Genomic DNA, 12,100 nt, shown 5'->3' with positions numbered 1-12,100 from the left:
TTTAAAAAATTAAGTAAATCTATAAAAAAAAAATGAGAGAATTCTATCTTTGCCCCCCTTCCCCAGTTGAGTGAGTGGACCCACCACTTGTAAGACCAGCACTTCTTATTGTCAGCCCAAGAACATCCAAGTAGTTGTGAAGCTTTCTCTGCTCATAGAGGCCCTGGGCCCTGGGCCCTGCAGTTGTGTGTCAGGGGGAGTCCTCAGGCATGTCCACATTTCATAAGCTCCATAGTCCCAACTAAAACTCTCCACTGGGAACCCAGTCCTGTTTTAGTCTCAACAAACGTTTATTGAGTCGTTAACTGTGTACCATGTTAACCTATATTATATGTAAGGGAAACAAAAATGAACAAGCCTCTTCCCAGGAGATTCCTTAGACAACAAGCAAAGAATTTCAATAAAAGTTTTAGATGCTCTATGTTCTAGACTGGAGTGGAGAGCGAGGATTGTTTTGCTGCCTTTCAACACTTTCTTTTTGATTTGTGTTGACCCTTTCCTCAGCTAGTAAACAAATTTCACCCCAATTTCATTAAGATACGGACAGGTACAAGTCAAACTGTATTCATGTTAATCACATCTGATGTCACACAGTGAGGCACTGTATGCGTGTGTTGCAAATCACGTTCATCCTTTCAGGTTATTGACAAGTTGCCCGGGCAGCCCTTAGACTATAAAGTTCCTACATCATTGATTTAAGGGGCGTTTTAAAATGCGATCAGCTGCCTTCCAGACCGTGATTAGTGCCACTCCTGAGAAGCAGAGGTTTAATATTTCATAACCGATTTCATTGCAGATTTATGTTTTCCATATTCTCTGCCCTAAAAAAAGTACAGACTTAGGCTAGAACCTGTCTTTGAAAGGATTGCCGAACAGACTTGCTGACACAACTGAATTATATAGAAAAATCTATATGCAGCACTGCCTAATTGATAGAAGTGCTCCTGTGATTAATATGTATGCTAATATCAGCTACTTGATTTTTTTTGCCTCTTCTCAATAAATAACCTCATCCCACTTATTCCCCCCCCCACCTCCCACTCTCCCTAGCTCCCCTCACTTTTACGGAGTCCCTCAGGTTCCAGAGCAATAGGGAGATGTGGTTAGAATCTCTCTACAGCTGCTGCTTAGCTGTGTGACGTTGTGTGATTGAAGCAGGGGAGCAAGTTGGGAAACCTTCACTGACATCCTTGTGAGAACTGATGAGGGTCTAAACTAAAACAATGGAAGTGAGAGTGGGCAGATAGGACAGTGTGAGCAGGCGGCATATAGAAGTAAAGAAGGTACGATTGGTAGGACTTGGCTGTTGATCGATTGGGTGTGGAAACTGGTTTCTAGCTTGGGTTGATAATGGGACCATTCAGTTTTTATTGTCTCCCTTCTCTAGCATTCTGTTAGCAGTGGCCCCCTATGAAACCGGCTCTGAGTGGTCCTGTGAGCTTTAGTACTTGGGCCGTGGGGTGCTTTCTTGATTGCTCCCACCTATAGAGTCTCTGCTGTACTGGATAGTCAAGATCTTGAGACAAGTGAATTCAGATAAGCAGGTTTCACTGTGTATAGAACACTTACCCTTTTCTAATGGACTCAGGGCCATCATTTGTAAACGTCAGATATTGGCTGAATTGTGCTGTTTTATGATCACCTTCAAAGCCTAAAGAGGTGCGAAGAGCCCCTACCCTGTCTTTCTACTGTGCTATTTAACTGGTCTGGCTGCTTTATTACTCTGTCTACTTATAACTTTGGGGAAAAAGTCGCTGCAGTTAAGCTGATTAAAACAACTGCCATCTCTCCTTGCTGATGTTTGCTGCCAAATTGGTTAGTGTGACCTCGCTGGTTTGCTCCTCTTGTTTTAAATACATGTATGTGTCTTTTGTACCTCAAGATGAAGGGCTGAGAGGTGTCTCTCCAGGCTTACTTGTAGAAATGTAGAATGAATGGGCTTTTGTGATATGTTTTCCTATTTAATGACACTTTTTTGTTTATCCCAGGTTCACAGCTATAGTCTAGGTGGTTGAGGTTTATGACTTTCCAGTAAGTGAAATGTTAATGAGGGTTATTAACTCTCATTAGTGTCTCCTCAGAAGCAGTGACATTTTACTCATTAGTCTTGGGAAAGTCATTTTGTAGTGGGAATGGGTGTGAATCAGTGATCTAAGCCCCTGCTGGGTGAGCTGAAATAGACTAAAAAAAGAGAGCGAGAGAATGGAGACCTGTATTAATGCAGTACGATTTTAAAAAGTAATCCAGTAGCTATAAACCTCGTCTTTCCCACCTTCCCCTGTAGGTAGGCTTTAAGCCAGCAGGAGGCATCCGCACTGCAAAGGATTCCCTCGCTTGGCTCTCTCTCATAAAGGAGGAGCTAGGAGATGAGTGGCTGACGCCAGAGCTCTTTCGGATAGGTGCCAGCGCTCTGCTTTCTGACATCGAGAGGCAGGTGAGTAGTAACCCATTGGCCTTGGAACAAACTGACTGGAAATGAAAAGTTGCCTATAGGGAAGTGAGAACTAGAGATGAAAACTCACCTGACTTATGTCATCATATGCAAACCTCTGCCTTCTTCCAAGCAAACCAGCCCCTGAAGTAGGCTGGAGGGAGATTTGGCTGAAGTGCATAATAGTGGGGCCTTTTAATGGAGTGTTAATTAAAATTATTAATTATTGTATAATAGTATAATTATTAATTGATATGCGTAATAATATAATAATTATTAATTAACAAAACTGCTTTTCCTCACAGATTTATCATCACGTGACTGGAAGATACGCAGCTTATCATGATCTTCCAATGTGTTAAATCCGCAACGAATGCCAGAAAAGTGTTTTTACAACGTTTAAAAATTATTTTTCAACATAATTACTAAAATTGCTTAATTAAGAAGTGGGGGAATACGTAAATTACTTTTTTCCCTTAAAATTTCTGTTAAACTTAATTCAAAGAATGAAAGAAAAATACCAACTAATCCACATGTGGTACTCATTTCAGGCACATCTGAAATGCTCTTAATGGCTAGATCTGCAATGATAATTTTGTGAAAGTTTTCTCTTAAAAACTCTTAGTACCATGTTAATGATAGCTTTGACAACTTTAAATTCTAAGGAGAAAAAAAAAATTAAAGTGCCCAAGAAACGTGCTCTAGCAAAAGAATCTGGCGTCCCTGACCCACTGCTGTGCTCTCACCCCTTAGGAGTCACGGGCTTGGCACTAACTTCCGCCATGAAAATCTACCTTTAATTTTTGCAGTGGATATGCTCTTTTATTAATTGTTTTGTTAATAAAATGTCATTGTTATATGGAACTATGGATATCATTGAATTTTTTTTAAATAAAAAAATTCCTGTAGTTTATTTTTTTTAACTTTAAATTGCCACAGTACACATTGAAAAATTAATCCATGAAACATATAAAGAGGTTTTATCAATAACTTCCTGAATTCTGAATTTCTGTGGTAGAGTCCTTGGGTACTTATCTCAAATAAAACACCCCCAGTACATTGATAATGAATACCACTTACATCTATATTCTGAAACTTTTAAGATTTTCTGGTATAGCAAATGGGGTAAAATAGCAGACACTAACATAGCACTTAATAAGTGCTAAACTTTTAACATATAGCAATTTATTTAATCCTTGCTTCATCTCTATAACAGTTAGGTAAGTACATTAAGGTTTTAAATGCTTACAACAATGAATACTGATATTATCATTTTCTTACACAGATGAGGGACTGAGGCACAGAGAGCTTAAGTAACTTGCCAAAGGTCGCAGAGCTTAAAGTTAACAGTTGAGAATCAAGCCCAGGCAGACAGTCTGGCTCCCGAACCTATGCAGTCACTCCAGTGTGTAACTGCCCCTCAGCGCACACAGGCACAGCTCACTGTCAGCTGTGCGGAATGATGGTCTCTGCTGTAGTCTACTGGTTCCTTTGCCCGCTGAGGTCCCTCCCACCTTTACACCTCTGCCTATTTTGCTTGCTAGCACCTTTACCATATTATAGAATCTTTTTTTTTTTTCTTAAATGGTGATTTTTATGTAGTCTTTTCCTGCCCGAATGAATCTCCAGCTACTCATAAATGAGAAACCCTGGACTGGGAGTCAGTTATAGTTGCATCTCTCATCCGCCGGATTCTGGCCCAGCCTCTTCCTCTTTCTAGCTTTGTGACCTTGGTCCAGCCAGTTCACATCTCTGGACCTCAGATTCTTCTTCTGTAAAATAAAAGGGTTGAGGCAGGTGATATCAAGGTGCTTTCAGCCCTAAAATGACAACACCCTAAGGATAATTATAACAAAGCCAAGAAAATGTTTTATGGCTATAAAGAGAAAAAGTTTACTGTAGCAATCCAAATTAGAATTTGCCTCTCAGGAGTCAATTAGGCAAGTCCCTCAAAGCACCTAACTGTAAATGATATGACTAAAATAAGAAAGGAAAAGTAATCCCATTTCCCCCCAACACCTCAGCAGAAAGCTGGATTTTGACTTATGCCTTTGGATATGGTCAGTGGCTCTCAATGCCACATCCACCTTCATAACAGTCTGGCCCAGGTGCCCCCCAGCACAATGGTCAGTCACCTTTGGAGAAGAAACTTTGCAGAAAATAATTACATTCTATCACCTTTGAAGCTATTCCAATTTCACAGGGGTTTCTGTTTTCCTCCCATTAAACCCAGCTGGTCATCTTAGTTGATCAAGTGAACAGGCGTCATTATTTTCAATTCTGATTTATATGAGAGCCACGGAAATTGACCTCTACGGACGATTATAGATTCACATAGGAAATTAAGACTGGTGAGTCCCTCAAACCTATCAGAGGCTGATGAGGATGGCCTGATGTGAAGGTAAATAATCTTGTATTTGGGAAGTGGACAGTTTATTCCAAGGACTGTTGGCCTCTTCATCAACAATGTCTGCACCTTACCTGGCTCTTGAAATCAAATGTAACACAGAAGACTTTAATAGGAAGACCCCAGTAAATGCTGATTGCTATGAAAACACAAGAGGAAGAGGTCATTCCTGAAGTGACTGATTTACCACAAGCAGATGTCTACTTGAGAACACAGGGAGCAGATGCTTTATGCAGTCAGAAAGTGAGTGTTGCTGTGTTGTGTTTAATGCTTCTAAGTTAGTAAAAGCAACCTCCCCGAAAATTGTCACAAATGTTCAATAAAGCTTATTAGGTTTTAAAGTTATTTTAAAACAACCAGTCATAGGGGCTTAATGTGCCTTTAGGGACTATCTAGCTTCACTCATCCTTTTTTACATGGGAAGGAAAACTCAAAGTGGGAAGTCACTTATGCAAGGTGACAGAGGAAGTCAGAGCTGTGCCCAGAACCTAGATACACATCACTCCCTGAAATATTCCACAAGACATAGCCAGGGCTTTGGGATTTAACATTTCTTAATTGTTTATAAATCCTGCCGTATCTGTTTGTCAGCCTGTGAACTTCAGACTTTCGAAAAACTCACTTTTGCCTCTAGGAGTCTTCTAAATGGTGTTTTGCAGAAGACGAACCATCTAAATCTAGTCCAACTGATAGTGTGGTTAATTTCATTTCTTAGACTTTCAGAATTTTTGGTGACCTCAAGAACTGATTTTTTTTTTAAGGAAGTTCAATGTTTTTTGTTGTTTTTTTTAAAGATAAAAAACAGATGAGGGGGGCTTGTTTGGATTCTAGAATGTCTACAAATGGAGAGAAAATGACTATTGTAATCTCAAGACAATTTCATAATTACAGTATTGTTCCCTCATTGTGGATTATTTCAGCACTAATGGGAAGTTTAGGCAAATTAGTTTGTATGGAAAACAGCATCTGAGGAGACTTACGCAAAGCGGGAACCATTTCAAATATCTACCTGGAAGTGCATCCTCACAAGAACATGGTACAGTATCTGTCCTGATGGCGCAGGGCAGTTTGCTGTGTCATACATCTGTGTCTTACGCCCAGTCTAGAAAAACCAAGTCAGTTTCTTTGGAAAAATCAGCTTGCACTTCTCATACAGAGGGAGACCAGTATTCAACTTGATCTTTTTTTTTACACAACATAAATAGAGCCAGAGTGCAGAAATGGAAAGAAGAAAAAATTCCATTAGATTGTACTTTCTAAGGAAATGAAATGTTATACCTGCCCATTTGGACACTGTGAAAAAGGTACGGGGTGAAATCAATTTCTCCAGTTGTTTTCCTGATCATGCGCAAGAGTCTTGCCTCCCAAAGGAACATATCTGTTTTATAACCACCACCAAAATGATCCTTTCCAGAAATGACCACAGGTAACATCTGGCTGATATATAAAATATGTAGTAAAAATAATCATTTTTAATTAACTAAAACCTGCTCGGGAGAGAGAGTCAGAGGAATAGCCATCTGGTCAATTCTTCTTTAATAGGACAAATGAGGATCAGGATGTTTAATGCAGTATATGTGAAATACTTAGTGACCTTACAATGAACTAAAACTTTTTTAGGAAGAACAGGGGTGAGGAGGAATCAGAATATCTAGAGAGAACAGTCATAAAGGTTGATTTTTTGTTTCTAGAAGTGCATCTTGTACTGTAAAACGTAGGTAGAGGAGAAGCAGCCTAGGTCTTGTGGCATTATCTTCTATGGTTCAGTGACATATGTGTTTTAATTCATTTGAACAATAAAATGAGGTTATACTTTATTCTGGAGCTTCACAAGGATGATGAAGAGTTTTCAAAAGTCTCTATTAAATAAAGGTAAAAAGACCTGGGAGGAGATTGAAGGGTACTTGGTGTCTAATGGTCCTGGGAAAAGGTACTTCTAAATTAGAACTTAGTAACCAAGAGTCCTGTATTTCCTCTGCAGAAGAAGAAATGAGTTTATGCTACGTGTGAAGTCAGGTTAGTTCTAGGGAAAGATCCCTTAAATACCCTGAAATGTGTTGTTAAGAAGGTACATTTGGCCCGGCCGGGCATGGCTCAGTGGTTGAGCGTCGACCTTGGATCCAGGCGATCAGGGTTCGATTCCCGGTCGGGCCACATGCCTGGGTTGCGGGCTTGATCCCCAGTCGAGGTAGCCGATCAGTAACTCTCTCATCATTGATGTTTCTATCTCTCTCCCTCTCCTTTCCTTTCTCTGGAATCAATAAAGATACATTTAAAAAAAAAGAAGGTACATTTGCACCGTAGCCGGTCTGCTCAGTGGTTAGAGCATCGGCCCATGGACTGAAGGGTCCTGGTTCAATTCCAGCCAAGGGCACGGCCTCCATTGCAGGTTCGATCCCTGACCTTGGGTGCATGGGGGAGGCAACCAACCGATGTATCCCTCTCACATCTCTCTCTCCCCCCCCCCCTTCCACTCTCCCTGAAAAGCAATGGAAAAAATATCCCAGGTGAGGATTAGAGAGTGGTTAGTTGTGCTGCCAAAGACAGCAGTTTCCTAACTACTTTCCCAAACTAGTATATGTCAGAAATCCGGGAGAGTTTATAAAACACAGAATTCCGGACCCACCCAATTTCCAATTCAGTAAATCAGCTATGGGGCCCCAGAATTTGCATTTCCGAGAGGTTCCCAGGTGATGTTAATGCTCTGACCCGAGAACCACTGACTAGAACACTCGACGAGAAAGCCTGTACTCAACACCTAGATTTCAAAGTAAAGGCATCTTTTAGTAGTAAAACCCACCAGCTGTAGTACCTCTTATCATGAGACTCCAGGATAAATGTGTATATTTTGTTGCTTTTCCTAGTCAAGAACAAGAGACAGAACAATGGAAGGGACATTATCCCTCAATCCCTTCACAGTAGGCAGTGAACCCGATTACACTCCGGTCTTAACAGCAAGCTTCAGAGCCTAGAATAAACATTTTAGATGAGGTTGGAATCAGTATCCACACACTCTTCCGAGGGATTTCAGCAAGCTGAGAAAGTAAGATTCAGCTGTATGTGATTTTTACCTATTGGAATGCCTTAACTTTTGGTGATTCCAGTATAATTGCACTTAAAACCAAGACCTATTTTAACAGAGCCCGTTCTTTAACGTGTTTGAAATAGATAAAATATTCTGGGGAAAGGACATTTCACAGATACTTGGCTTCTTAATTTGAAGCTACTGTGTATGTGACATTCAGGCTGAGGTGGGGGAGTGTGCGGGGGGTAACGAAAGCATTAGATCGTTGTTCTTTAAATTTCTTTTTTTTGCTTTTTAAGTGTGTGTTCTGCCAGATTATACATAGGCAGACATAATTCTTAGTTGCAAATAGCAGAACTCCCCTCTACCTAGTTTCAAATTTCTTTTGAAAGAGTATTGAGTATCTTACAGAATCCCCGGGCACAGAGGCAGCCCCTAGGAATAACACCCAGACCCCTCTTCAGAGCTGCTCCAGTGAGGACAGTGCTACCACCTCTGGGCACCTGGTACCCAAACCTGTGCCTTTGCCGCCCTGGAAAGCCGGGGCCCTCGTTCATCACAGTGGCCAGAGATGGATCCCTCCACTGCTGTCCTGGGTAACAGACTCCTGCGTCGCCGCCTGTTCTGTTGGAGCCTAAGTCACATGCCTCTACTCTAGCTGTAAAGGAAGCTGGGAAAGCACATTTGGCCTTCTGGGGGGAAGTGCCCATAGTAATCATGACAGGTGTCAACTACAACACACCAGTGTGGTACTGCTACTGGAGAGATGGCCCATACTTGGTGGTAGGAAAGGACTCACTGCCCCTCGGCTGTATTTCCACTTCCAGTGAGTCTCCAAAGCTGAACTCTACACTCACCCCTTGTCTCTTGGTTCCATACAATGGGTCTAGAGAAATCCCATGAAGTCCTTACACTTACTCTCACCAGCAATACATGACAGTGCACCTTCCCCCAAATACATAAATTTCTCTATCTCTAGACAGCTATCTGTTGACTTCCTACCAGGAATAATGATAAAATTAGTTTTTTTTTCCACTTCCTCCCCCTCATCTTCCTCCCAAACTTATGTTATTCTTGATGATTATATATCATACTCTTTAGACTTTGAAATGTACTTATAGCTCTATTACATGATTTATCAGCTTCAATAATCTTTCCTCTGCTCTACCGGATGAGAAAATCAGCATGTTGACATCGCCCCCACCATCTGTCCTTCTCTCCTCCAAACCTCTGCTATATTATTATTTCTACATCATTAGAGTTTATAACATGTAATTTTGTTCTGTGACCATGATCTCCGCAATCATTTTAGTCCTATAGTTAAATGAAGTCAATACTTAGGACCAGAACTCCATTTCTCTTTTTGCTTTTTCAAAGTTTGGTCTATAGTCATTTCTACAGGGCAGGCCTGGGATATATTTCCTGAGTTTTCACAAGCTCAAAAAATATTTATTTTCATTATATTTTAATGCCTATTTGGCTGTGTACAGCTCTTGGATCACACACTTCATTTCCTGAGGACTTTTTTCTGTTGCTCCAATGTCTTCTAACATTGACCATTGCTGTGGAAAGTAACATTCAGAGTTAAACTTTTTGCCTCGATGCACAACAGTTTTTTTTTATTTCCTTTCAATTCTAGTAACTTTACTAAAACATGATTTAGAGTTGAATGTTTTGTATCAATTTTTCCTGTAGTTCAGTGTGCCCTCTCAATCTATAGAGTTATGACTTACGATTCTGGAAAGTTATTTGAAGTGTATCTTTAACTTTTTTCCTATTTTATTATTTTTTCTCTCTTCTTCAGGGTACCATAGGTTATTTGGGTAATTGCATATGGTAAGGTCTTTTTCATCTGTTTCTTCTAGCTATTCATTTTTCTAATTCTTTTGAATTCCTTTTTTCTACTTCATTAATTGCACTCTTTTTATTATTCTTGATTTCCGCTATGTCATTCTTCATTTCTGACTGGTCATTTTTCATAGTTTCCATATCTTTTTTCATGCTGTGGAGCATCCTTACATTCAGTATTCTGAACTCCGTATCTGAGAGATTGCTTATCTCTATTTCATTTAGCTCTTTTTCTGGAGATTTCTCTTGTTCTTTCACTTGGGGCTTGTTTTTTGGCCTCCCCATTTTGGCTACTTTTTTGGGTTTGTTTTCAAGTGTTAGGTAGATCTGCTAGGACTCAGTCTTTTTGGAGGGTCTTTGGTACAGGCCAATGTCAGAGGCAGTTTGTGACTGGCCCTGAGTACCCTGTTTGGAGTTATCAGCAACCCTAGGCTTGAGGTCTCCACTGCTGGGGCTGGGTGCATTTGGACGGGACCAAGACGCACACCAAAGTCTGCTTTTCTAAAGCCCAGGTCCTGAAGCAGATCAGACAAAGACTCAAAGTACTCTGAGGTCTGCCTCTGCTGCAGACTAATTAATCTGATTCCCTTAATGAGCTCAGGCTGTAGAAGCTCCATAGGGTGGGGCGGCTGGTTGTTATCAGTCTCTTAACAAGCCTCAGGCTGTAGAAACTCCTCTGGGCTGGGCTAGAGGCTTTCCTGCAAGGTGGGGAAAATTTGCCACCCGGAAAGATGTCCTCCACAGTCTTGGGGAATGGCTCTGCACAGGAATCCAGACGGGCATCCTGACCTCACTCTCCAGAGCCTAGAACCCTAGACTCTCCCCACACAGCTCCAGTCTACTCCACTCCCCCTCCGCCGGAGCCCAAGGTGAGTGGCTGCACATGAAACGTTGGCCCTTCAAGGGGGTGCCTGCAGTTCCAGCCTTCTCTCCCTGGCAGACAGAACCCCGGCTGCTTTTCACAGCCGGATGTTATGTGGGCACCTTTCTCAGTTCTGGTGCCCTGGGCTGGGAAGCCCAGCTTGGGGTTTAGGCCCCAGAGTCCTCAGTGGGAACCCCCACAGCTGAGATCTCCCTCGGGACCTTCAGCTGCTGCCTGCGGGAGCCCAGCCAGCCCTCTCCTGTCCACAGTTCCTACCAGTCTCTCTGTGCGGCCTCCACTTTTCCTCCTTGGTTATGAGGGTGCCTCCAGCTCGTCTGCCGTTGGTTTTCAGGATGGTTTTTCTGTTTTAGCTGTAAATCTGGATTGGTCCCGGGAGAGTGTCAGTGTAGCTTCCACTCCGTCGCCGCCGCCTTGGATCGCTCCAAGCTCTTGTATATTTGATATGAGCTCTTGCTTTATAGATGTGGTAGCTTTGTTAGGTCTTTTTTAATTTATGGCCATATGTTTGGCACAAGTTGTTATCTGCTCTATGGAAACATTTTTTCTAGTAAGCATTCTTTGTCTTCCATTTTATTTCTGTTTATTTCCTCCCTTATTTTCTTGTAGTAGCTTTGCATAGATGATATGAGTTTTTTCTCGATCAGCTACTGGCAGGAGATTTGTGTGGGAGAGATGCTGTGTCCATGTCCTAGGTCAGCAGGAATTCTTACTATTCACAGACAGACACATAGTTCCTTATGACACAGATTGTGTGTTTGAATTATGTTGGCCTCAATTACCCTTCGTTACCAGAGGTCAATGGCTTTAGGGCTACTCACATTGCATTTCTGTTCTCTCGCCTGCCTCAACAACAGGCTGTTTCCTGCAAATATGGGGTCGCTGTGTGATTTTTCTTCTTGCTATAACTCCTCTACTTCTCTTTGACGCCAAACTGGGTCCCGGGAAACTCCTGCTGCCAGTCTATGCACCTGTCCCTGTTGATCCATGGAAGTGATGGGTCCACCTTCCTAGCGCATGCCACCTACTTTGATCCGCTGACTTTTTCTGAAGCAAAGGATTTAGAATTTGTATAAATGTTACTTTCGAATAGAAAGAGTTGTTCATTGTGTTTAGGATGAATATAAATTCTGGTTCACTTTGAGATTAGTAGTAGAAACAACAGCAACTCTCAAACTGAAAGTGCTGAGAAATGCGGTTGAAGCTGCAGTGCCTGGGGCGTCTGGCATGGTTCATAGCTCACCCTCAGATAAAACATCTTTCCCACTGGAATATGAAGGGGAAATAAGGAAAATGGAACTTGGAAAGTGCCTGGCATGAAGAAGCTGTTCAAAAAGTTCCAGTTATTCTTTCTACTACCATCATGACACTAGGAAAAAAAAGAGGTAGACAGTCAGCCGTGTAAAAATATACTATTTTGGTAATACAGATCCACTATTTTTATGAGTATAAATATGCTTCTCCTGCTCCAGTTCCTCCCACTGGGCACCCTGGGAGCCCATCCGTCTC

General features: G+C 41.6%; 1 protein-coding gene across 1 annotated transcript in view; it reads left to right on the top strand.

Annotated features, from left to right (window-relative positions):
- DERA (deoxyribose-phosphate aldolase) overlaps positions 1–3,176 on the top strand; it is an 83,736-nt gene extending 80,560 nt beyond the window's left edge. Inside the window, exons 8-9 of the mRNA XM_087814774.1 lie at positions 2,285–2,434; positions 2,737–3,176. Coding sequence (XP_087670900.1) covers positions 2,285–2,434; positions 2,737–2,793 — 207 coding nt within the window. The 3' untranslated portion in view covers positions 2,794–3,176. The remainder of the gene's footprint in view (positions 1–2,284; positions 2,435–2,736) is intronic.
- Positions 3,177–12,100: the final 8,924 nt, after the last annotated feature.

The sequence above is a fragment of the Miniopterus natalensis genome, chromosome 2 (assembly GCF_054644295.1).
Source record: "Miniopterus natalensis isolate mMinNat1 chromosome 2, mMinNat1.hap1, whole genome shotgun sequence".
Classification (NCBI taxonomy): Eukaryota; Metazoa; Chordata; class Mammalia; order Chiroptera; family Miniopteridae; genus Miniopterus; species Miniopterus natalensis.
The sequence above is the reverse complement of the archived record's forward strand: the minus strand, read 5'-3'. Positions and strand labels throughout refer to the sequence as shown.